General features: G+C 41.3%; 1 protein-coding gene across 3 annotated transcripts; it reads left to right on the forward strand.

Annotated features, from left to right (window-relative positions):
• The first annotated feature begins 533 nt into the window (after positions 1-533).
• ACOX1 (acyl-CoA oxidase 1) lies at positions 534-20,791 on the forward strand. Of its 3 annotated transcripts, none has more exons than XM_026090398.1 (14): positions 534-678; positions 1,163-1,322; positions 10,174-10,334; positions 12,140-12,247; positions 12,782-12,901; positions 13,401-13,516; positions 14,344-14,513; positions 14,834-14,996; positions 15,780-15,970; positions 16,215-16,394; positions 17,058-17,163; positions 17,253-17,396; positions 17,787-17,993; positions 19,001-20,791. In XM_026090398.1, the coding sequence occupies exons 2-14, from the start codon at positions 1,261-1,263 to the stop codon at positions 19,049-19,051; spliced, it is 1,779 nt and encodes a 592-aa protein (XP_025946183.1). In that variant the 5' UTR covers positions 534-678; positions 1,163-1,260; the 3' UTR covers positions 19,052-20,791. The 3 variants fall into 3 exon arrangements, with proteins under 3 accessions (XP_025946183.1, XP_025946181.1, XP_025946180.1); XM_026090396.1 differs by lacking the exon at positions 10,174-10,334 and adding an exon at positions 6,855-7,015 and having other exon boundaries at positions 540-678; positions 19,001-20,790; XM_026090395.1 differs by lacking the exons at positions 534-678; positions 1,163-1,322 and adding an exon at positions 6,863-7,015.
• Positions 20,792-21,040: the final 249 nt, after the last annotated feature.

The following is a 21,040-nucleotide window of genomic DNA, read 5'->3' on the forward strand; positions in this document are numbered from 1 at the left end:
AGGAGGCTCGGGGAGAGGGAGGCTGTGAGGGAGAGAGAAGGAGGCTCGGGGAGAGGGAGGCAGCTGTGGGGAGAAGGGGAGCCCTGAGGGAGGGAGATTGTGAGGAGGGAGGTTGTGGGGAGAGGGAGGCTGGTGGGGGGAGGGGAGAATGGGAAGCTCCGGGGAGAGGTAGCTCCCAGGGGGAGCTGTGGGGAGAGGGAATAGCTAAAGGGAGAGGAGGCCTCAGGAGAGGGGAGGCCCTGGGGGAGGTGTTGGTGAGGGTCTGGGAGGAAGGGAGGCCTGGGGGGACTGCAAGGAGAGGGCTGCAGAGAGAGGGAGGCTCCCTGTGGGGAGAGGGGCTGCAGGCAGCCACCGAGGGAAGGGTATTTTCCATACTAGGGCAGAGGAGAGGGGAGCAGTGTCACATCCCATTCAGGTGGGGGGGATGGCAGTGTCCCTTTTTGCCCTTTTCTTCCCTTTTCTTTCCTCTTGCTCCAGAGGAAGTTTTTTAGGGTGAGAGGCAGCTCCCTACAGGCATTTTCCTTGGAAACCGTCCCCTCCTTTTCCCTTGCCAATACACGCTTGCCCAGCAGTACAAATACGATCTTTCTTGCTCATGACCATGATACGTGGGATTAGTGGAATGCTGCCACCTCCTTCCTTTCCCAGCCCTTGCTGCGGTGGGACCGTCGGAGGCTGGTATAGTATAATTTGTGTGCCAAAGGGGACACAAAAGTCTGTAGCCTCTAGGTACCTCGGTTTTGAGTCAGTGTAGTGGGAGTAATAGCTGTGCCCTTCTCCAGAGTTGCGTTGAGATCAGATCAAAGTTCACGGGGCAATCTGATCCCGCAGTAACAAGGCCGCTGTGAGGACTGAGATAGTTATTGAGGGCCCTGCAGTTCTTGCATCAGTGAATTAATCTCCTGCCAAGTCCAGAGTACTCCTGGTTTAAAATGTGGTTGATGTGTAGAAATGTGAGAGGGCCCTGTTGTAAGAGGTGCTCTTTGAAATGCTCCAAGAGCTTTGTGACTTCTTTCTGATTTCGTTAGCTGTGAATTTCACTTTTAATGTTCTGGTATCCTTAATTGAAGTATGAGAAACAAGTCTTCATACAGCAAGTGAAAAGCATGACTATTGTGGCTTGTGGAAACTGAGTTTCTTTTCTCTTCTGCTCTGTCCCCAGAGGCCTTAGTTATTAACGACCCTGACTTCCAGCATGAGGATTTGAACTTCCTCTCCCGTAGCCAACGTTATGAGCAAGCCATCAGGAAGAGCTCTCTGATGGTGATGAAGTTAAGAGAACATGGGATTGCAGATCCTGATGAGATCTACTGGTTTAAAAGGTACCTGAGGGTAGAGTTTGCTTCTTGTCCTTAGTGATGATAAAAGTGAATACATTAGAGCTGCTCCCCCCCCCATGCTAGTTTTCTTTGGAATTCTAGGCTTGCRCCAAAACCCATTGAAGTTGGCTTCAATGAACTTCAGATCCAGCCCTGACTTCCTGAATATTGTGTTTTCTTAGATTTTTTTGGGGAGGGGGGTTGGGGGGGAAGGACAGCTAGATGTAACACCAAAAATAATGACCTTCTGCACCATATATAATAGAGTGACAATGGGGCTGGTAGTCTGACTTGTGAAGAGGAATGAAAGAATATATACTGAAATAATCTGACTCTGCCTAGGTCTGATAAGGTTACAACTTATAATGGGATCTCTTAAAGCTGATTACTTCACTTTGCACTTAGACCTAATAACATTGCGTTATAGGCTTACTTGAAAGTGTTCCAAGATGGTTTATTTGTTCTTGTTTATAAGTTTCTCTCTCGTTTCTCTCTCCCTTCTCCCTCCTCCAAGCTTCTGGTGTAATAGTGGTTCCTTTTGACCTAGAGGTTTTTTATTGTATCTGATGTTTTATTTACCTGATAGCATTACCCTTGGGTTAAATTAATAAAAACGCTGTCTTTTTGTCTGAGTTGCATTGCTTGCAGGGTGCTTGCTTCCTGGCTTTGACATATTTCTCATCTTAGTTTTATTAAACTCTGATATAATTAAACAAAGACCATGAAAATATCCTCTGGCATATTAAATAACCAAATATGTTCTGAATGCGCCGCTAAAATCACAAGCCCCCTGTGATTACATTTGTAGGAAAGCTTTCATTGCCTCAGGGGGGTGAATATTGGGACCAGTTAGTCCTACCTGCTGTACTTTTAATTTCAAAGAGCTGTTGTTCAACAGTGTGAATTATGTCATGACAGTTCTTGTGGAAGTAACAAATGTTTTTTTTGAAAACTATTTGTCAGTGAACAATGATTACAAGAGAAAGTTMAGTGGCTGTATTAGATTAGGTAGGTACTGTATGGCAAAAGTTAAATGATAATTTGTCCTACACAAGCATTTTGTTACTGGAGGGGATAGGGAAACTTCTTCAATTGTTTTTATGGAGAAAACTCAGACAAGTCCATCCGGTATCCCAGCTGGCGAATTTCCACAGAGTTAGCAATGTAAATACTATGCTTAGTTAGCATTACTAACAGTATTTTATGAAAATAGGACTCTTCTGAAGTAATCAGATGATACCTTTTAGTTTTGTCATTCCAGAAATTCATCTTGGAGTCAGCAATTCATAATTATTAATGGATAAATGCTTAATATTTTATGTAGGTACCAAATAATATATCCATATCTTATGATATGAATAGTCAAATGTGATTGGTCAGAATTTGTGATCTGGAGTCAACTGAAATAATTGGGAAGACTTGCTTATTTTCAGAGCTAAATCTAATTGCAGGTACTCAGGATAATTGCAGCTATGTAGACTGACTGTATTGCTCAGTCTTCTGCATTAACAACATGTGGAAGAATAAATAGCAGTACAGTTTTTGCCTGTAAGCAAGGTTTACTTTCTATAAAAATGATATCAGGATATGCTGTTTATATTCTTGATTTGAATTCTTTACTACAATATCAAGTCTTTGTAAGAGAGGGTATTGGCTTAGTGTCTAATAGATGGAGGAGAAAAAAGGATCGTCTTTTCATCCTTTAAGTTCACTTGCATTTTAACATCTGTCTCCATTTTCTCGAACGCCAAACTTTTCTTTAACTTATTCTTAAGTAAGCACATTGAATGGAGTTCAGTCTCTTGCATATCCMAGCATGTCAATTGGTACTTATCAGAAGAGACTTTAGTTGACTAGAAGGTGACCTAGAGGTTTGTGAGAGAGGACTCTGCCATGTATCTGGGCTTACTCAGTTTTCCAAACTGGAAAACTGAATGGATATGGTGTTATGACATGCCTTTATTGAAGTTTATGAAATAGGTTGAAGTCTTTGATTTGAATGTAAAGTTGTACTTATTGTGACTGACAATCGGATTTCTACATAAGAAAACTGAAGATGTTTTGCAATAATTCCTCTCTTGCATTCTTCCTTAAGAATAGGAGCAAAGATACGCTTACATATGCAATCACTGTCAGTGTGCTTTTTTGAGGTCGAGCTCATTTTCCTGTAGCTTCTGTATACTACAGGAATTTCATTATCAAACCTTGTCTCCCAGAATGACGAACTTTAAAGCTTGATTTATGAATAGCCTTTGAAGAAAAAAGCTTCCTTCAGCTGCCCTGAAGATATGCTTAAACAACTGTTGCTGCTGCGACAAGTTGAGAACTGCATATTCCTCCTTGTTTCAAAAACAGATTTGTTAGGCTCCAAAACTTGAGACCTGTTAAATATACTTAGAAGCCATTTTAATTGCTTATCTAGTCATTTTTTTGCTCTGGTTTAACATGTCAGCTCTRCAGTTATTGCTGTGACTGGCTTATGAAGACCAGCAGCCTTAAAGTGCCAATATTTGATGYTTCTTTCACAGTCTAACTGCAGTAGAATGTAAATCAGCATGAAAAATGGGAGAGTGCTGATGTCCATGATATACAGCATTTTGAGGAAAGCAATCTGGTGGTCTTAATTCACCTTCAAATTTAAATGGCTTTCACTGAGGAAAACAGAAATAAGAGAAGAAGCGAAAAACAGCTGGGAGAAGCTGGGGTACAGGAAAGGAGAAGATCTGAGAGCTGCAAGTCAACAGATGATTCCTGTGTTCATGAGCGTTATTACATGGTTGTGCACCTTCCCTTTGGGACTTTGTCTCWGCTTCTCATTTTGGCACTTAATTTAGGACCAGGAGTACTTTTCAGTACATCCAGCCAGAAGCTGTAGTAGGGTTCCAGGMTACTACAACATAATGGGGTCCTACTAGCTGCTAGGATTTTTCTTTTGATATGGCTAGTAAAGGATTTTATTGCCATGGCATTTGTTAACTCTGAGACCCAGTAAGCACCGGTCAGACTTGTTACCCCCTGCTGCTTGCCCCCTGAGGAGATCCTTCCAGTTCTTCCTTCAGAATGATCTTGGGAACTGCAAAAGCTAGCAAACATGGGTTGAAGATTTTGCTTTAAAGTAAATGATCCTGTTCTGTAACCTAATTTTGCAGTCTGAGAATGTCTTTGTAATTGTTCATTTAGATCTGGAGTCTCAGAAAGCATAGACTTTTATTGTACTGTTCTCCAATAGGTATGCTATCAAACTAGATTAATTTGTCAAATACTAGTGCATTTTACTATGTGGGTGGTGTTAGCCGCTGTGAAATCTGGAAAGACTTATATTGCCCAAGTAGCGTGTTACTACACACCCCTCTTCTGTAAGTGGATTTGGAACTGCGGCCACCTTCTTGACTCACTGTGGCTGTCTTGGCAAACCTGACTTYAGATCCACGCAGGACCTCTGTGGTCATTGATGAAAATGCTAGTGCTAGATGCAAGCAGCCACGTTCAGTCTTGATGTAGCTAGTTACTTCAACAGTTAGGCAATTCAGGCTGTGGCGAGCACTGTGTATAGRTAGTGGGAAATGCCAAGTGGGAGTGAAGAAACTGACAGGAAGAGTAAAGAAGGAAAAAGAAAAAAAAGGAAAAAGAAGAAGAAGGAAAGAAACTTCTTCACCCCTTCCATGGATAGTACCTCTTATCTGGTGGTCCTGTGTCTTGAGAAAACAGGATTTTCTTGTGAAGGTTCTTGGCTTCTTGGCTCTTCATATGGCTCTTAACCAAGTAGTGTTTTGGCACTTAATGTGATCACCCAGTCATCTTTTCTTTCTGTTCTTCCTAGTTTTAGCTGTTGCCTTATTTTGGTTTGTTACTTAACGTTGATAGCATATTTATTAGTTTAAAAAAAATTTGCTATAGCCATCTTTGTCTTTGGTACTATTGCTAAAGCAAAAGGATTATATGGCTGATGAGGAAGTAGGTTATAGCCAGTGAGGAAGTAAAGGGTGCAGTTATTAYTGTATGGCTCCTGGAGTAAAAGGAAAAAAACATGTAGGAAACTAGAGCAAAGTTGGGGCATTTTCTGTCTTCCTGTCCTCGTAGCATTTGTGAGCCCTCGGTGAGCCTGTTTAAGTTCTACTGCAGCRTATCTGTTTATAAGGCAGATGACTTACAGAATATGTTCTGGTTAGAGAAAYGGCTGCCTTGATTCCAATCTAGATGCATTGTACCCCCACTCAAACTAGCTTAAAGCACAATAAATGCATTAATAGCCTATATCGGATTACTTGCTGGCAATAGTTTTGGTTCTGGAAAGGCTCGTGACTCGTTGTCTTGTCCATTTAAAAACTGTTTCATTTAAAACGAGCATCTTCCRCACGAAGTTCAGTGGTGCTTAAGAAGCTGTCCCTCTTTCTTTTGTCCTAAGGCTCCTTTTGACACTTTCTGTACAGCAATCCAGTTTTGAATCATCAGTTATTTGCTCTCTGCTCCCAGGTGCTCATTCATAGTGTAAAATGCCAATCACAAATGCTGCTGTAACTTGAAAAACTCTGCACAGAATATCTTCTACTCAGTGCAGATCTGTGTTGGCAACTAACTCTTAAGAAATGTGCTCCTTGGGCAGGTAATAATAGATCAAGGTTGGCGGTTTTATTTCCTTTGCAGATATCCTGGGCAGGTTGGAGAGCTTTGTATGTAGGTTTTCAGGCAGGTAGTTGCAGAGCACTTGCTTGTTTCTTATCTTCATCTTTGATTTTTGACTGGAATAAGCATCCACCTACTGGAAGTGGAAGATGGAAAAAAATGTTCAGGCTCTACAGAATGTTGAAGGGAGGTTGCTGTTGCTCCATAGATCTTATGCAGCGAAAYGTTTAGTGTTGCAGAGTTTTGTTTTAATTGGGCGTGTACTTTGCCCATCCTCATGGCTAYCAAATTAATGAAGCTTTCCCTCATGAAACAACTTCTGTTTTGATGAAGTATATCTATTTAAAATGTATGAATTTTTTTTAACTTTACCTCCTGCAGTACTCCATAACTATAGTTTTACACTTAACTCCAGTAATTTTAGTTGAAGGTGAATTCATAATCTAACAGCTGATGGAAGCAGRTACAGGTAATACAGAGCTCTTCTGAAAGAAGCACTGGGTCACCTAGGCTTTTTTCTTTCCAATACTTAGTGCTCTTAGCTAATAAAGGCCAAATTCTAGGTCACTAGCAGTAGTGGGATTTGTAAGCCTGAGAGATGTGGGGGGGAAATATCTTGGTTTTCATGTTCTCAATTTTAGCTTCCCAGTGAGTCTTAGTAGAATAATATTTTTTTTCTAGTTAGCTAGCAACAGCAGAAACTGAAGGGTGAATAAAATGCTTGAAAGAAACATTTCTTTCCCCGTTAGCATTGCTTCTGATGCCTCCATATTTTGGAGGTTGTTTGTGGGGCACAAAAAAATCAATGAAATGGCAAGCAGAACCTATTTTATGCTATGATTGGAGAAAAGCCTTTCAGGGGCATGTGAACAGTAAGACTGAGATCCAGATCCCTCTATTTTTCTCCTGTAGAACATGTTTGGGCCCTTTTCCTGAACCTTTCGGTCTCCACTTCAGCATGTTTCAAAAAACCTTAGAGACCCAAACGACTGATGCTCAGAAGGAGAAATGGCTGCCTCTGGTCCGTGGAGTCAACATAATTGGCACCTACGCCCAAACCGAAATGGGACATGGTTAGTTCCCCTCAGGGATCGATGGGTAAACTCTTTTCTCTAACTCCAGTTCATAATTTGATGCTCCATAGGTATATCTAAAAGGTGAAAGGTAAAATAGTTGATTTGGTTAACTATTAATGTTTCCTGCCCGATAGCCAGACGACTGTTTTGTTTTGTGTTCTGATAAATCACAGGGCTTGATTTGGTCTTTTCCAGAATGCACCTCTGAGCTGATCACTGACTTCATAGTTCTTTACTGTTGTTTTAAGATGAGGAGGTTGTTCTAAACCCTGGCAGTCTGAATTTCAGTTCAACTAGTTGGGACGTGTCAGTCAACAATACTGTGGTTTTTATTTTTTACCTGAATTTAGGGCATGTAAGTTGCAGAGTTCTTAGTGCACGGGCAGCCTGCATAAATGGGTCAGAAGTATGCCTTTAGATGTGATGTAGCATGCTGAGATTATACTACTTTTATGCTTGTGAAAGTAAGGTATGCTTTGCCCCAAGCACTCTTTTTCCAGATGGCACTCCATTGCAGCTGTATAATTTCACAGTAAGATCTTGGTTTCAAGAAAGAAAAATCTTACTCCTATTATTGAGGAAAACTGCCTGCACTTATTCRAATGGAAGAATGTTTAATGGATAAGAACACATTCTTTTGGCAGAGAACCTGGAAGTCAAACACATCAGCGAGTAGAGTTTAACAAACSAAGAGGCTTCAGTGCACAGGCTGGCATCTGAACCTGGAAAGCATAATATGTACGAGTCTGTTGGACAGCTGCCTAAGGTAGACGGTGATACCAGTTGCTGCCTGTTAGGTTACAGCTGCTTGTGCTAGCTGAAACATTTCAAGAAGACGCAACGGAGGGAACATTGTTGTCTGTTCTGCTTCAGAGATGGAATTAGCAAACTGCTCAACGCTGGAAGTTTGAGGGACAACCAGATAATAATAAATGCTTGCTAATCTCGTTTGCTTTTTCACACCAACTTGTTTAAATCAGACGCCTCCACGCCAAAATGACTTTTTACATGCTGTTTCACATTAGATTATTGCACTTTCTTGCCTGGTGATGGTTTGGTTTGCTTACAGTTTTCATATTTAGTGAAAAATGAGTATTTTGAAACTTAACAGAGCTAATGCAGTGATAGTATGGTGAAGTAAATGTACTTTCCATGCTGAATAATTTAAAATGCAACTGTATGGCATTCCTGCTGTGAGTGTTGGATATCTAACTACTTCATTAGTAAAGCMTCTGCAATAATCTTCACTAAGCTCTGATTAATTATTTTTTAAGCATGATGTTTAGAAATTGGTGGTGGGAAACAGGCCCCTGGCTTATTGAATTGAATCCCAGCCTAGATTGGTAGTAACTCAGTTTTAACTTAATGACTCCCTACTTGGYGGCCTGCTTTGGTTTTAACCTATTTCCTGGTGAATAAGTCTCCGAATAAAAGCGTAAAGAGCACAGGCTTAAAAGGAGATAAAAATGAATTATGAAAAGACTGTATTGTTTCCACCTATTCTATGGCTTGTAAATAAGGATTTCAGTCTTTGACTGTCAGCTGTCTACTTCTCATGAGCACTAAACTAGCTTCAAATTTGATATTYCTGATTTAAAAAAGAAAATCTTCTTGTTTGACTGTTCAGTCAAAAAGCTTTAGAAAATATTGCTACCAGGCTTATTTTTAAATGGTTGAATTTGTTTGTAGATGCCTGAAAACAAAGAACTACAGTTAGTTTTACCCGTAGASCTTCCTATAGTTTATATTAATGTATGTTTAGAGGTAACACAGAGCATATTCTTCCCRCTTCGATAAGGATACCAAATGAGTTTAAGCTAAGTTCAGATCACTGCTCTTTCCAAAATGCCTATCTTGCATTTAAAAAAACAAAACCAAAGACACTATATTACTTCATACATAAATGTGCCAGATGGACAGCTCTTTGAGGATCAGCACTTCTATACAATCTACAGCCCAACTGTTTTAGTGCTTTGCTTTCTTATATGCAGTATTGCCAGTCTTGCACATTGAGGACTAATGCTATTCACTTTACTTCCCTTATTTCTCAGAAGCTGGTGAATATTGTTTTGAAAAATAGCAAATACATTTTGAGAACCTTCTCACAAGCAAATGCAAATGGAATAATCTCATGAGACTGCAGTCAGATATATTTACTGTCCCTTGGAGTTATAAGGGACAAGAGTGAAGAGGGCTCTAAGTAGTCAAAGCTATCGATATTAAGAAGAGTTAACAAAGCGTTTAACTTTTTTTATATCCAGAGACTTAATAGACCAGTCATGTCTGCCAGAACTTTAAGGAAAGAATAGTTCTAATGAAGCATGTTTAGCTGGAGAGACTCTGTGCTGGTGATTTACGGATTGAAAAAAATTGGCCTTCTTGCAGAGTTGTTTGCGTTCACAACTTTGACTTACACATGCAGAGCACTGTCCTTTTTAAGGGAGCTTTTTGGAGGGAAAAAAAAAAAGGCAGAAGTTGGTGGGAGGCCATAGATGGAATTTGGGGAGGGGAATATTATAATACGTACTACTTGTGTCTAATCCTTCAGAATAAAAATTTGAATTAGATAATATTGAGATTCTTAAAAAAAAAAAAAAAAAAAAGTTGAAAACCTAGCTCATTCAGCTGCATGAAGTAGAACTTCTGTCAGGTTCCACGCTCAAACCGTGGAGGTGGGGAGGGAGGAATGTGAACTTAATACCCAGCTAACCCAAGGCTTGCTTCATGCAACCAGACTGTATCGTCAACAAAAGGACAGTCTGACTCAACCCATTTTTAACTTACGAATGCCCTGGTTTCTGAACTGTAGTAAATGTCTGGCTTTCCCTCTTTTGGTTTGGATTAATCCTTTTCTTTCAGTCATACAGGGCATCAAAAATACAGGAATGTTGCAAATGCGTTTCTATGTAGAATTAGAAAGAAATGCATTGCAGCATGTTTATTTTTTAGTAGGCATAATTATTCTTTCTTCAGAAGAATTCAGAGTGGAGAAAAGGACAGTTCTCTAGCTTTCTAAAATATGCTTGCTGAGTTCTGATTTACACATGAATCTTTTTTCTTTTTCTCTCTTCCTGAATCTCCACCATGAATCCTCATGCTTGCTTCCCTCCCATAACATTCCCTTCACACTCCCATCCCATGACACTTCTTCACAGCTTTGTTCATCGTGGACGGCCTGAGCCTCTGGACCTTCACCTGGGCATGTTCCTCCCTACCCTTCTCACCCAGGCAACCCCAGAACAGCAGGATCGCTTCTTCATGCCTGCCTGGAACCTGGAGATCATTGGCACTTATGCCCAGACCGAAATGGGCCATGGTACAGTACCTTCCCTAAATGCTATTTCTAAGCATGGCTTTGTGTACAGAGGATTTCCCTGCCTGGGAAAAATGGTGTGTATTTACTCCACAGTCCTTACATATGCAATTGCAGCCACAGGGAAAGGTGGACTGCCTCTGAAATTTTTAATGGATCGTAATACCACATGTGGCTTGACCTTTTTTTCTCCTATGGGAGAGTTGGTGATGACTGTGATTTTATATATGAGCATACTGAGTGCTCCTCCTGTGCCATTCAAACCAGTGCGGATGATTTATTAAAAAAACAAAACAAAAAAACAAAAAAACACCTTGTGCATATGGATATGGTGATGTTAATTTGATGGCATCCATTTGTTTCTACACTTACCATTCTTTCCAGAGTGATTTCTGCTTTGCTCTACTTAGCATTCAATGTGAAGATAAAAGGACAGAGTTTTAAGATCCTGAAAGAGATGCTTAAAAAAGTAAGAGCTGCTTTTCAACTTGGGACTGACCTTGGATCAGAGACCGTGTGGACGACTTGGTTCCATTGCCCATGTTTTGCAGGGAGCTTTATCCCCCAGCTCCTTAGTTCATTCCCATGTGTTCTTTTTAATTTGACCATGAAACGGTTTCTCTTAGTTATCTGTCTCAAGCAGACTTTATGCTTTGCTATTCCTTCGCTCTTGGGCTTTGAAATGGATTGTGATAACTCCAGCAGTATTGTGATTGCAACATCTTTTTCTAAAATCCAAGTTTCAAAGGGAGCATGCTATGCCTTGGGAAAACTTTAATTTTGACACCTGAGAGTTGCAGGTGAGAATTTTTCTTTTTCTAAAAATGAGCGGGATCCACCTTTGTTGCTGAAGTGAAATGTAAAGACTGAACGAAGCATAAAATAACTGCAAGCCTGTGGAGAGTCTCTTCCATCTAGTGAGGTTTGAAGAACCCTACCAGGAAAGTAAGTCTGTGTTAAGCTGCCTGTGGAAATGCTACTGTTAAGCTCCACGCTTTGGAAACGTTATGTGAATGGCTCAAGGCGATGTCCTGTTTCTTGGTGAAACGCTTGTGCAGAGTCCCTGGCTCTGTATTGCTCTGTCAGTCTGGACTGTCAGGAGTGCTTGTAGCTTGTCTAGTTTAAACTTAAAGGCATGGCGATTGGTCAGAAATGCAAGGAAAATGCCATTTGGTAAGACAGGTATGCATGAATTGTGAAGTAAAGATTTGGGGGCCGAGGACAATAGAGACTAGAATTGTTACCTTCATCTTTTTGCAGTCTCTTCATCTGACTGCAACAGTAACCTAGCATATGCATGCTATTACTTGTGCTCTTGGAGCTATGGATGATCTCATTTGGGGAAAAATTGCTCCATCAAGTGAGGGGAATGTAGGCCTGATGAGGAAATAAAGGGATGATGGGCACTAGTTATTCCATCTTGTAGCTGAAAAGTATGATTTTATTCTACAATTAATTGCGGTTTCAGTCAAAGCAGATGAGTATGCCTCTGCGGACCTTTTCGCTGAGAAAGTGCTCGTGGTGCGTAATAGGAAAAAAGTGTCAGGCTGGAGGTGCTTCGAAACTGGTCTTGGAACACTGTAAAAAATAGCATGTTTCCAGAGAATTGGTTTCAGGTTCCAGAACACAGCCTGACTTTTCCCATGTTCATTCTTAGTTGGTTGATATTTAGTCCTTTATATAACCTAAAAGGCAAAGTTAAAATTTATGCATCACTACTGGAGTTCAGCTTTCCATTGTCTAATTCTGTCCTTGTCTGTTTTGTGACCGACTTCCTCTCAAAACAAAATGTGCTTGCTTGTTTTCAGGAACTCATCTTCGGGGCCTAGAAACCACAGCCACGTATGACCCTGCTACCCAGGAATTCATTCTCAATAGCCCCACTGTGACCTCCATTAAGTGGTGGCCAGGCGGACGTAAGTACATCCTTGTATGTTTAAGTCTGGAAGATAAATGAAAACTTAAGGAGGTGATGTCATATGTATTGTATCTGCAGCATGATAATGAAAGTTGATCCAAAGTTTTGTGTAAATTTGGTAATTTGCTTTCAGCTAGCTAGCAGACTTATCAGAGCTTAATAAAACTTCTGGTTATCTGTGCTCTGGATTGTTTCTCTGAATCATTCACACTGTATGGGTTTGGTGTAATAATTTTGATACAACAGATCAAAAAAACATATTTGAAGTGTCTGAGGTAGCCTGTAATTAGGCAGAACTTCCTTTGGCTTCACTGGGAGGTTTAAGGGGCTTAGTATTGCATAGTCAAGAGAATCATTATGTGTAACTTGGGGCACCTTGTTTGTCTAGGTGTAGAACTCGGATGTTAATCTGTGCTGTAAATCTGTTTTTCTAACACCTGGTGTAGTTAATGTAACCTCAGATCCTGCTTTAAGGAACGGGGACTGTGTATTTAAGTCTGTTAATTTTCTTTGATTCCCACTGCTTTTGCAGTCGGAAAGACTTCCAACCATGCCATTGTTCTGGCTCAGCTCTACACTCAGGGCCAGTGCAAGGGGCTGCATGCCTTCATCGTTCCCATACGGCAGCTGGGCACCCATGAACCTTTGCCAGGTAAGAATCTATRGGAAGGGTTTTTCACTAGCTGATTTCAGTGAGTAGATTGTAGGTTAAAACTTCACGTGTTTTATCTACGATTGGACCACCACTAAGTCAGCTTGGCCTCATATTTTCAAAGTAAAGGTTAATTTGGAATTTGATTCTGCCTCRGGGTTTCCCAGGGGTGATTCTGTGAGGCAGCATGTCATGCCCTTCTACTTTCTGAAAGGGAAAGAATACCTTTCAGCATCCCCTGGCTAAAAGGGAGCTGGATAGGCTTTAGAGACAGCTCCCTGGTCACTAGGCAGGACTGCATAAAAGTTATGAAGGTCCTCATCTTTTGATCTCCATTTTTGCATCACAGAGATAAAGGCCCCTAGTTAGCTGTWACTCCTAACAATGCCAGGACTTCCTTTCTAGTAAACTAAGCRGTCTGCGTGTTGGAGAAGGCTTGAACCTCTTGTGTGGTGTTTAATACCTACTTCTTAATGCAACTGGTTTTTGTTTATGGCAGGTATTACAGTGGGTGACATTGGGCCAAAATTTGGCTATGATGAAATGGATAATGGCTACTTGAAAATGGACAACTTCAGAATTCCTCGGGAAAACATGCTGATGAAATATGCTCAGGTAAAGCAGGGAGCTTCAGCATAAGCTGTTAGAAGCAAACACCTCAATGATCTTGTGGCTAGCTGAGTGATAGCTTAGACTCTACATGTCATTAACTCCTCATTTTGCTGGGTTAAATCCAGCCCCAACTCACTGCTCTTAGTGGGGGAAGGGAACCTCTTTCTCACTTTTTGCAGGCTTTCCTGGTCTGGAACCAGAAGCACCTCCTTTGGAGCCTCTGATTTAACCCTGAACTGTCCTGAGTGATGGTGGCTGAGCTGTGTGTGTAATAATTGACAGTTTATCACAGTATCTGCATTACCCTTGTTCCTATTGCCTGATGGCATCTATACCAGGGAAGGTTTCTTGACTTCATGAACTGCCCTCACTTACTCACTGCATTTTATTCCAAATGTGAACTGATGGTTGGCTACTGTGAAGTTTCCGTCTACAGAATATCCCTATCTGTTTGTCTTGAGTCTTGCAAATGAGTCCAGTTTGTTTTAATTTCTTTACAGTTGCCCTTTATCCCCAATTGCTCTATGAAATGCTCTGCTATGCAGGTAGTGCAGGAAGGGTGGACCTCTAATGACTGTTCTAGGGCTCATTCAAAAGATTGTGCCTCTAGCCCCTGCCCAAAGACTGTAAATAAGGAACAGAGAAAAGGGTCACCCACTCAGCTGGCAAGCTTTCACTATGATATTCTGGGCTTTCTTTGAGAAGCTTCTCAGGTAAATACCAACAAGACTGTAGGCTGCTTGTAAGTGTTACTTGAGTTCAGAGCCTGAGATGTGAACATGTAGAAGGGAGGAAACTTTAAAGATCAGTAGACTGTATTTTTTTGGTAGGTTGAACCAGACGGCACTTATGTGAAACCCCTCAATGACAAGCTGACCTACGGGACCATGGTGTTCATCCGATCCATCATTGTAGGAGATTCAGCTCGCTCCCTGTCCCGGGCTTGTACTATTGCTATTCGCTATAGTGCAGTGAGACACCAGTCTGAGCTAAAGGCAGGGTAAGTGCAGTGAAATGGAAAAGCAGTCCAAGTCATGTGGTGGAATTCCCAAATGCTGGGGGAAGGGGGAGACTGACTGCTGTTTAGYATTTGATAGAGTTGTAAAACATCTTCACTCTGAGAAGTGAAAATCTTTTATTCCTGACTTCCAAACTCTGCTCCTTCCTGCCAGAAGCTTTTTGCTCTATGGCCTTAGATGCCCTGACTTGATAGGGATGCAGTCTGTACTATCCAAGTGGAGAAGTCACTTGGAGTTGAACAGAACTTCTGCAGTAATTTGCCAGCCGCTGGCGTGCTGACTCTTCTGTGTTCTGCTCTAGGGAACCAGAACCTCAGATCTTGGATTATCAGACCCAACAATACAAACTCTTTCCTCTGCTGGCAACAGCATATGCTTTTCACTTTGTGGGAGCCTACATAAAAGACACCTATCGTCGTATTAGTGGAGACATCATTGAAGGGGATCTGAGTGAGCTGCCAGAGGTACTGTGTCTGGAAGYCGGAGGGCTTTCGAAGCTTTTAAGTAAGATTTGCTTACAACGTGGGAGACAAGGCATCAAGCCTTTAGGCTGTTGCTCATGAGATAGCTTGTACTTTTTAGATCCAATGATTGTAAGTCTAGAATGTGCTGGTGACTTCTAACTCTGTTTGCACTATTGATCTTGTAGTGCTTTACAAAMATACAGAAAGCAATGCACAGTAAGAAAGTTAGTGTGTAGAAAAGCAGAGTGACTTTTTAGGAATGATTGCATATTAATTGGAAGTAGAGTTAAGACTGGTCTTACGCCTGTGCTTGTGCCTTCTTGATTGTCCTTCCAAGTAACTACAGTAGAATTGGTGTCTTGATCAAAGCATTGGTAGTATGTTGAGGGATTAGGATTGTAAAATGTAGCAGTTTTCGATTGATGGCTAGGGATTCTACTTGAGAAAATAATGTGACTAAAGGCAATTGAAAGCAGTTTTGTACAAAGGCTAATGGATGGGGAGTGCAGCAGRTGCTAATGGAATTCATACTCTAAAGAATACTATGCATCATACATAGAGACAGAAAGGACTAGATGATCAAAAGGTCTTTACACGTACAGAGGCTTTCATGCGAATTGTAAGGACTCTCTTTTCCTGAGCCCAACAAGAAAACCAGGGCCYTGGGGGAGAATGGGAAGGTGGTATTGATGGTATTTTTTTCTGGGAGCTGCAGTTCCTAGCAGGATATGTTCAAGTTAAGCAAACGAGTTAACTTTAAGATTCCATTCTTTTGTCCATCAGCTCCATGCACTGACAGCAGGGCTGAAGGCATTCACTTCCTGGACTGCCAATGCTGGAATTGAGGAATGTCGAATGGCATGTGGTGGCCATGGCTATTCCCGCTGCAGTGGCCTTCCTGATATCTATGTCACCTTCACCCCATCCTGCACCTACGAGGGAGAAAACACAGTCATGATGCTGCAGACAGCTAGGTATGGTAGCTTCCATCCAGAAACTTTCTTGCCRTGGCATTATGGTCTTTGTGCCAGAAGTGATGAGAGAAGAGTATCTAACTATCCTCTACTCCCATGAAACTGTTTCCACTTCTGTTCCTTGCCCTGTTGATGCATGCTTTTGCCTACAACTGTTCTTCGCTAGATTGACCCTACTTAATGTGACTTTTCTTTATCCAAGTGAGCAATGTAAYGTAGGGGTTTATTTGTTTTTTATATTCAGGTTCCTTGTCAAAAGCTACACGCAAGTTAGTTCTGGTCAGCGGGTTACTGGCATGGTGTCCTACCTTAACGATCTCTCCAGGCAACGCATTCAGCCACAGCATGTGGCCGCTAGGCCTGTGACTGTGCGTATCAATGATCCGATCAGTTTGGTGGAGGCCTACAAAGCACGTGCTGCCCGGTGAGTTCACATTTATTAGACTGAGCTAGGCACTAATAAAAGTGTGTGTTGGGAGATGGTAGTGATGTGCTCTCCTCTTAATATGAGGTTCTCAAGCTGTTGCCTGCAGAGCTTTGTTCTAAGTGTCAGTTTTCAAGAAGTGATGACCTTTATTAGGTCAGGCCAGTGTTAAATRCTTTGAAGTTACAAGAGACTACGTACAACCTAAGTTGCTCTCTGCTCCCTGTTCTGTTTTGAAATGTATCTATTTCTTTATTAAATGTAAATAAATAAAAGCATGTTCAAACGTACAAGTACAAACATAGCTCAAACTGCTCAGTGACCTGAAGAGAAACAATCCTGATATTAAAGCCTATTGTGCAGGAAGGGTTAAGTGAGAGTAGAATAGGTAGATGTGAGTAGATATTCAAGCACCACATCTGTCTTGTCAAACGTCGTCGTCTTAGCTGCCTGTTGCTATGTGTTCTGGCTGCAGTGCTGATGATACCGGTCTTAAAGCCACAAGCATTCACTCCAAGCAATGCRCTTGGTCGCAGTGCAAGGCCTCTGAGTGTTCTTCTGATGTGTTAAGCTGAAGTTTCTGTGAGTCCAGGGTAATAATCTTGTTGATGTGGTGTCACTATATAACCTGTTTCTCTCTTTTATCCTATTCTTATGCAATAGGCTTGTAGAAGCTGCAGCAAAGAACTTGCAAGCTGAGCTGAACCACAGAAAGAGCAAAGAGGATGCCTGGAACAGGACTTCTGTTGATCTTGTGCGAGCATCTGAGGTCAGTGATRTATCTAATAAATAAGAATGCTCTAGGAGCTTCTTATCCTTTCATGAACCTGATTCAACTTCCATTTATCTATTTTGTAGGCACACTGTCACTATGTGATAGTGAAGCTCTTCACAGCAAAGCTCTCGGAGATCAGTAATGCAGCTGTCCGTGCTGTCATGACTGAGCTGTGCCTCTTGTATGCGCTCTATGGAATCAGTAAGAACACAGGGGATTTTCTGCAGGTCAGTGACTCTCTCTAATATCAAATATTCCTAGGGCCAGAGTCTGTCTTCACAAAGATGCTTTAAATACAAAGCTGCATGAATGCTTAGGCATAAGGTCTCCACTGTTGACTTCCAGAAGGCCAACAGCAGTGCACTCTGAGGCCTCTTGTGTTAAGTTTCCCTTGTGATCCACCAGAAGCAGAGTTGGCATCTGTCTGAGTTAGCTTCTTGTTTTCCAGTTGGTGACCAAGTTAATAATTAAAAAAAAAAAAAAAAAAAAAAGGCTAATGTTTCATAAACTGCTGTTTTTTCTCAGTGAAGGAAGACTGACCTGGGTTAGACTGTGGGAGAAGGGAAGGTTCTTATGACTTGCATACTGTTCTGATAATTTTCTGTTTTTTTCCCAAGGCGGGTATTTTGACAGATACCCAAGTTAATCAAGTGAACCAGCGTGTGAAGGAGCTCTTGGCTATAATCCGTCCCAACGCGGTAGCACTGGTGGATTCCTTTGATTTTCATGACGTTCATCTTGGGTCTGTGCTTGGCCGGTATGATGGCAATGTTTATGAGAACATGTTTGAGTGGGCAAAGAAATCCCCATTGAACAAAACGGAGGTAAAGAAACCTTATTTCTTCCTCTTAGGTCATACGTGCCCAGAGAAATAATTTAACTTAGGGTTGTTAGTTCTGATCCAGTGATCTCTGCAGGTAACTGATCAGAAAAAAAGTCACTAGTGATTATGGACCAAAGCTAGCAAACTGCTCCTGCCCCACTGCTTTCAGCCTGCTTTTTTTACTATCTCTCCCAAATGCGTGTCACATCCAGTCCTTTGTGGGATACTTTGAGTTCCTCAGTTGGGAGAGGAAATCACACCCTGCCCAGAGAAACAATTGGATAATCTCATTGAATTTAAAAGCAATTATCGCTTGCTTTTAATTCTGCCTAGTGACAGAAAGCCTTGCATATTTTCTGGCAAATCTTCTAGTGCCTTCAGGCAGTTGTGGTGACTCTGTAGAAAGAAATAAATTTGTCCCATGTAGTCCTTTGAAAATGTTGGGTGCTGCATATCTGCCCTCAGGCTCTAGCTGCAGCTGAGCTAATAAAAAAGAAACTGGGCTGAGAGGAGTCAGCGTGGCCCTCTTTTGTTAGCCAAAACAGAACTCTAAATCCTGCCGCTGTAACCTTTACTGCTTTTATTTGATTTGGACAGACTGTGTCTCCTGCCATAGGCTGCCAGAGACTGTACAGCTGTAATCAAATCCCACCAGAACTTGCTCAATTTCTCATGCTTCCCAAGTCTGTGGGGCTTATGTGGCTCACTGCAATCCTCTTGGGAGACCTCTACCAGTTTTCTGTTAATTAACACTCCAAGGAATTGTCTATGTAGATAGGATTTTCTTTTTTTTCTCTCTCTCACAAGCGGTAGTGGGGAGGCTACTTGTTTCAGGCTTATTTTCTCCATCCTTTCCATGTTGTGCAGTCAGTGTTTGGCTGCTCTCCTTATATCCCAAAAGTGACTGAGATTTTATTAGTATAAAAACGCTGCAAGGTGTAAAGAACTAAAAGTGCTTTTGAAACTCAGGCCTGATGTTGATATAACCACTGTTTTGTCCTCTTACAGGTTCATGAGTCTTTCCACAAACACCTGAAGCCGATGCAAGCCAAGCTGTGAAGCCAGCAGTTTTTTAAAATGCACAGTTTTCCTGGTCTGAAAACTGGATGTTTGCATCCTTTCTTCAGGCACCTAAATCAAACCTTTCAAATCCTGATAGCTGTAGGACAGTGAATAATTGTAGCTTTTCTTTCTACTTCTGTAAATTGAGGAGGTGATTGGGGGAGTGCATACAGATTGATGGCTGTTTGTTTCTGAAGTGCAATTATGGTGGAAAAAAACCTTTTAAACAGCTGAGAGAGCTTTATGGATTCATACAAGAATTGCTTTTGTGAAACTGCTAACCAGGCAAGTTACCTTTACCTAAAAAGGTAGCAGGGTTTTACTACTAAGTAGTTAACAGCCCTCAGGCAGTAGCTTCTAATGAGCAGTTATGTTCTTTTCACCCCCCACAAAAAAAGCGCCAACATGTCTTGATCTTTTTTCATAAGACTAGCACCAGCTGCTCTCCTTGTTCAGCAGATACGTAGGCTGTATAAAGCCTTATGCAGAATTTTGTGCAGGCGGTGTCTGCATGAGATGCTACTCTCCTGATGTGGCTGGGAACTAAGCATCCGCCTTTCTCTCTGGAGCTCTGCTTCAGTCTCTTTCCAGAAGGCATCTTTGCTTATTCCAGTGCATCCTTTCTTCACTGCCCTGCAGACTCTCTCCCTGCCTGACATTTGCCATCTCCAACACTGGCACCTTACTCTTCTTGTTAATAGGCGTTCAAAGGAGAAGATGCTGATGCTACTATGGGAAAAGACGAGTAGTAATAATCAGCCAGGGGCTGTTAATGGATGTTCTGCCCTTTTAACTGTTAGTATTTTCAAAGCACTATCTCAAAGCACTTTACAAATGCTAGTTATTGTGATTTGATGTGGAAAAAAACATTCAGTTGTAGAAACGGCAAATTAGACTTGTAACGATGAAGCCAATATTTGAGGGCAGAAATTTGGCCGAGGTCTTTGGGTATTCAGATTGTTCTGGGATGTTCTTCTGTGTATTTTCTTTTTTAAAGGCAGACTTCAAGAAAACAATCCAAAATGAAGTGTCTAGATCTTTTTCCCCATCCGTGCATTTCCAACGAGCTTTCTCTGATCTGCTTAAAAACATTGTTTTTATATTGACTTGCACAATGCTGTCTAGATGAACAGTTTAAAAATGTAGTTTTTAACAGGACCTCCTCATGCCTAGTGAAATCAGTAAACTAAACAATCACTACTGTTTTTCAGCACCAATAGCTCTGTCCAGTAACAGAATAAAACATTTTTCCACAACAGATGAAGAGCAAATTTGAGTTTAAATTGCTAAAGAGCTTCAGCATAAGCCAAAATCCTGCAGTTCTGAGGCAACGTACAAGAAGCTTGTTCTCTGACATCTTTGGTATCTGTTCAGTCTCTAACTTTGGATCACATTTTTGTAGCAGAATTTTCTAGGACTAACAATCTTTAAACAGGATTTTCAGCTCCATGCATGGTAGCTGAACAGAAATGCTTAATTTTAAATAAGAAAAAAAATTCAAACTTGCCTTTTGGCTGCTGAGTCTCCCAGGTTGAATGGAACTGCTGTTCCTCAGGATACCAAGGAGGCAAATGGCTTTGCCTTCCATTTGTTCAGTAGAGCGGACTGCTGACCTGGGGAGGGTCTATGGAGAGCGAGCAGGGAAAGGTTAAAATGTGTTAATGAAAACAGTACTAGCTAAATGTATGTACAGATTTAATAAATTACAAAAATGTGTTTTCAGACAAAACGTCTTTTTTTTCCTTTTTTTCCCTCCTTTTGGCTCTCATTTATTTGCCCTCAGTGAATCTCATTTAAAGCATTAGAGGAAGTAGAACATGGTGTTCAAGAGATGGCTTTTGCAGAGAAATAGCTTCTTCAGCTGCTGCTCTCAACCCGTTGTGTAAGGAAATAGAAGGTTTTATTTTTCTTGCCAAGCTTTATGAAAATTCCTGCAAGAATTCACCATTGAATTAGTTGGGTTTTATTTGGCTTATTGCTAGCATG

The sequence above is a fragment of the Apteryx rowi genome, unplaced genomic scaffold, assembly GCF_003343035.1.
Source record: "Apteryx rowi isolate R43461 unplaced genomic scaffold, aptRow1 scaffold_86, whole genome shotgun sequence".
NCBI lineage: Eukaryota > Metazoa > Chordata > Aves > Apterygiformes > Apterygidae > Apteryx > Apteryx rowi.

Excerpts from the sequence above, each read along its gene's own strand:
- ACOX1 (XM_026090395.1), top strand. The coding sequence starts at position 6,951 with ATGGCTGCCTCTGGTCCGTGGAGTCAACATAATTGGCACCTACGCCCA. Across the intron at positions 7,016-10,173 it reads CCAAACCGAAATGGGACATG|CTTTGTTCATCGTGGACGGC; the intron begins GTTAGTTCCCCT and ends ACTTCTTCACAG. Across the intron at positions 12,248-12,781 it reads TAAGTGGTGGCCAGGCGGAC|TCGGAAAGACTTCCAACCAT; the intron begins GTAAGTACATCC and ends CTGCTTTTGCAG.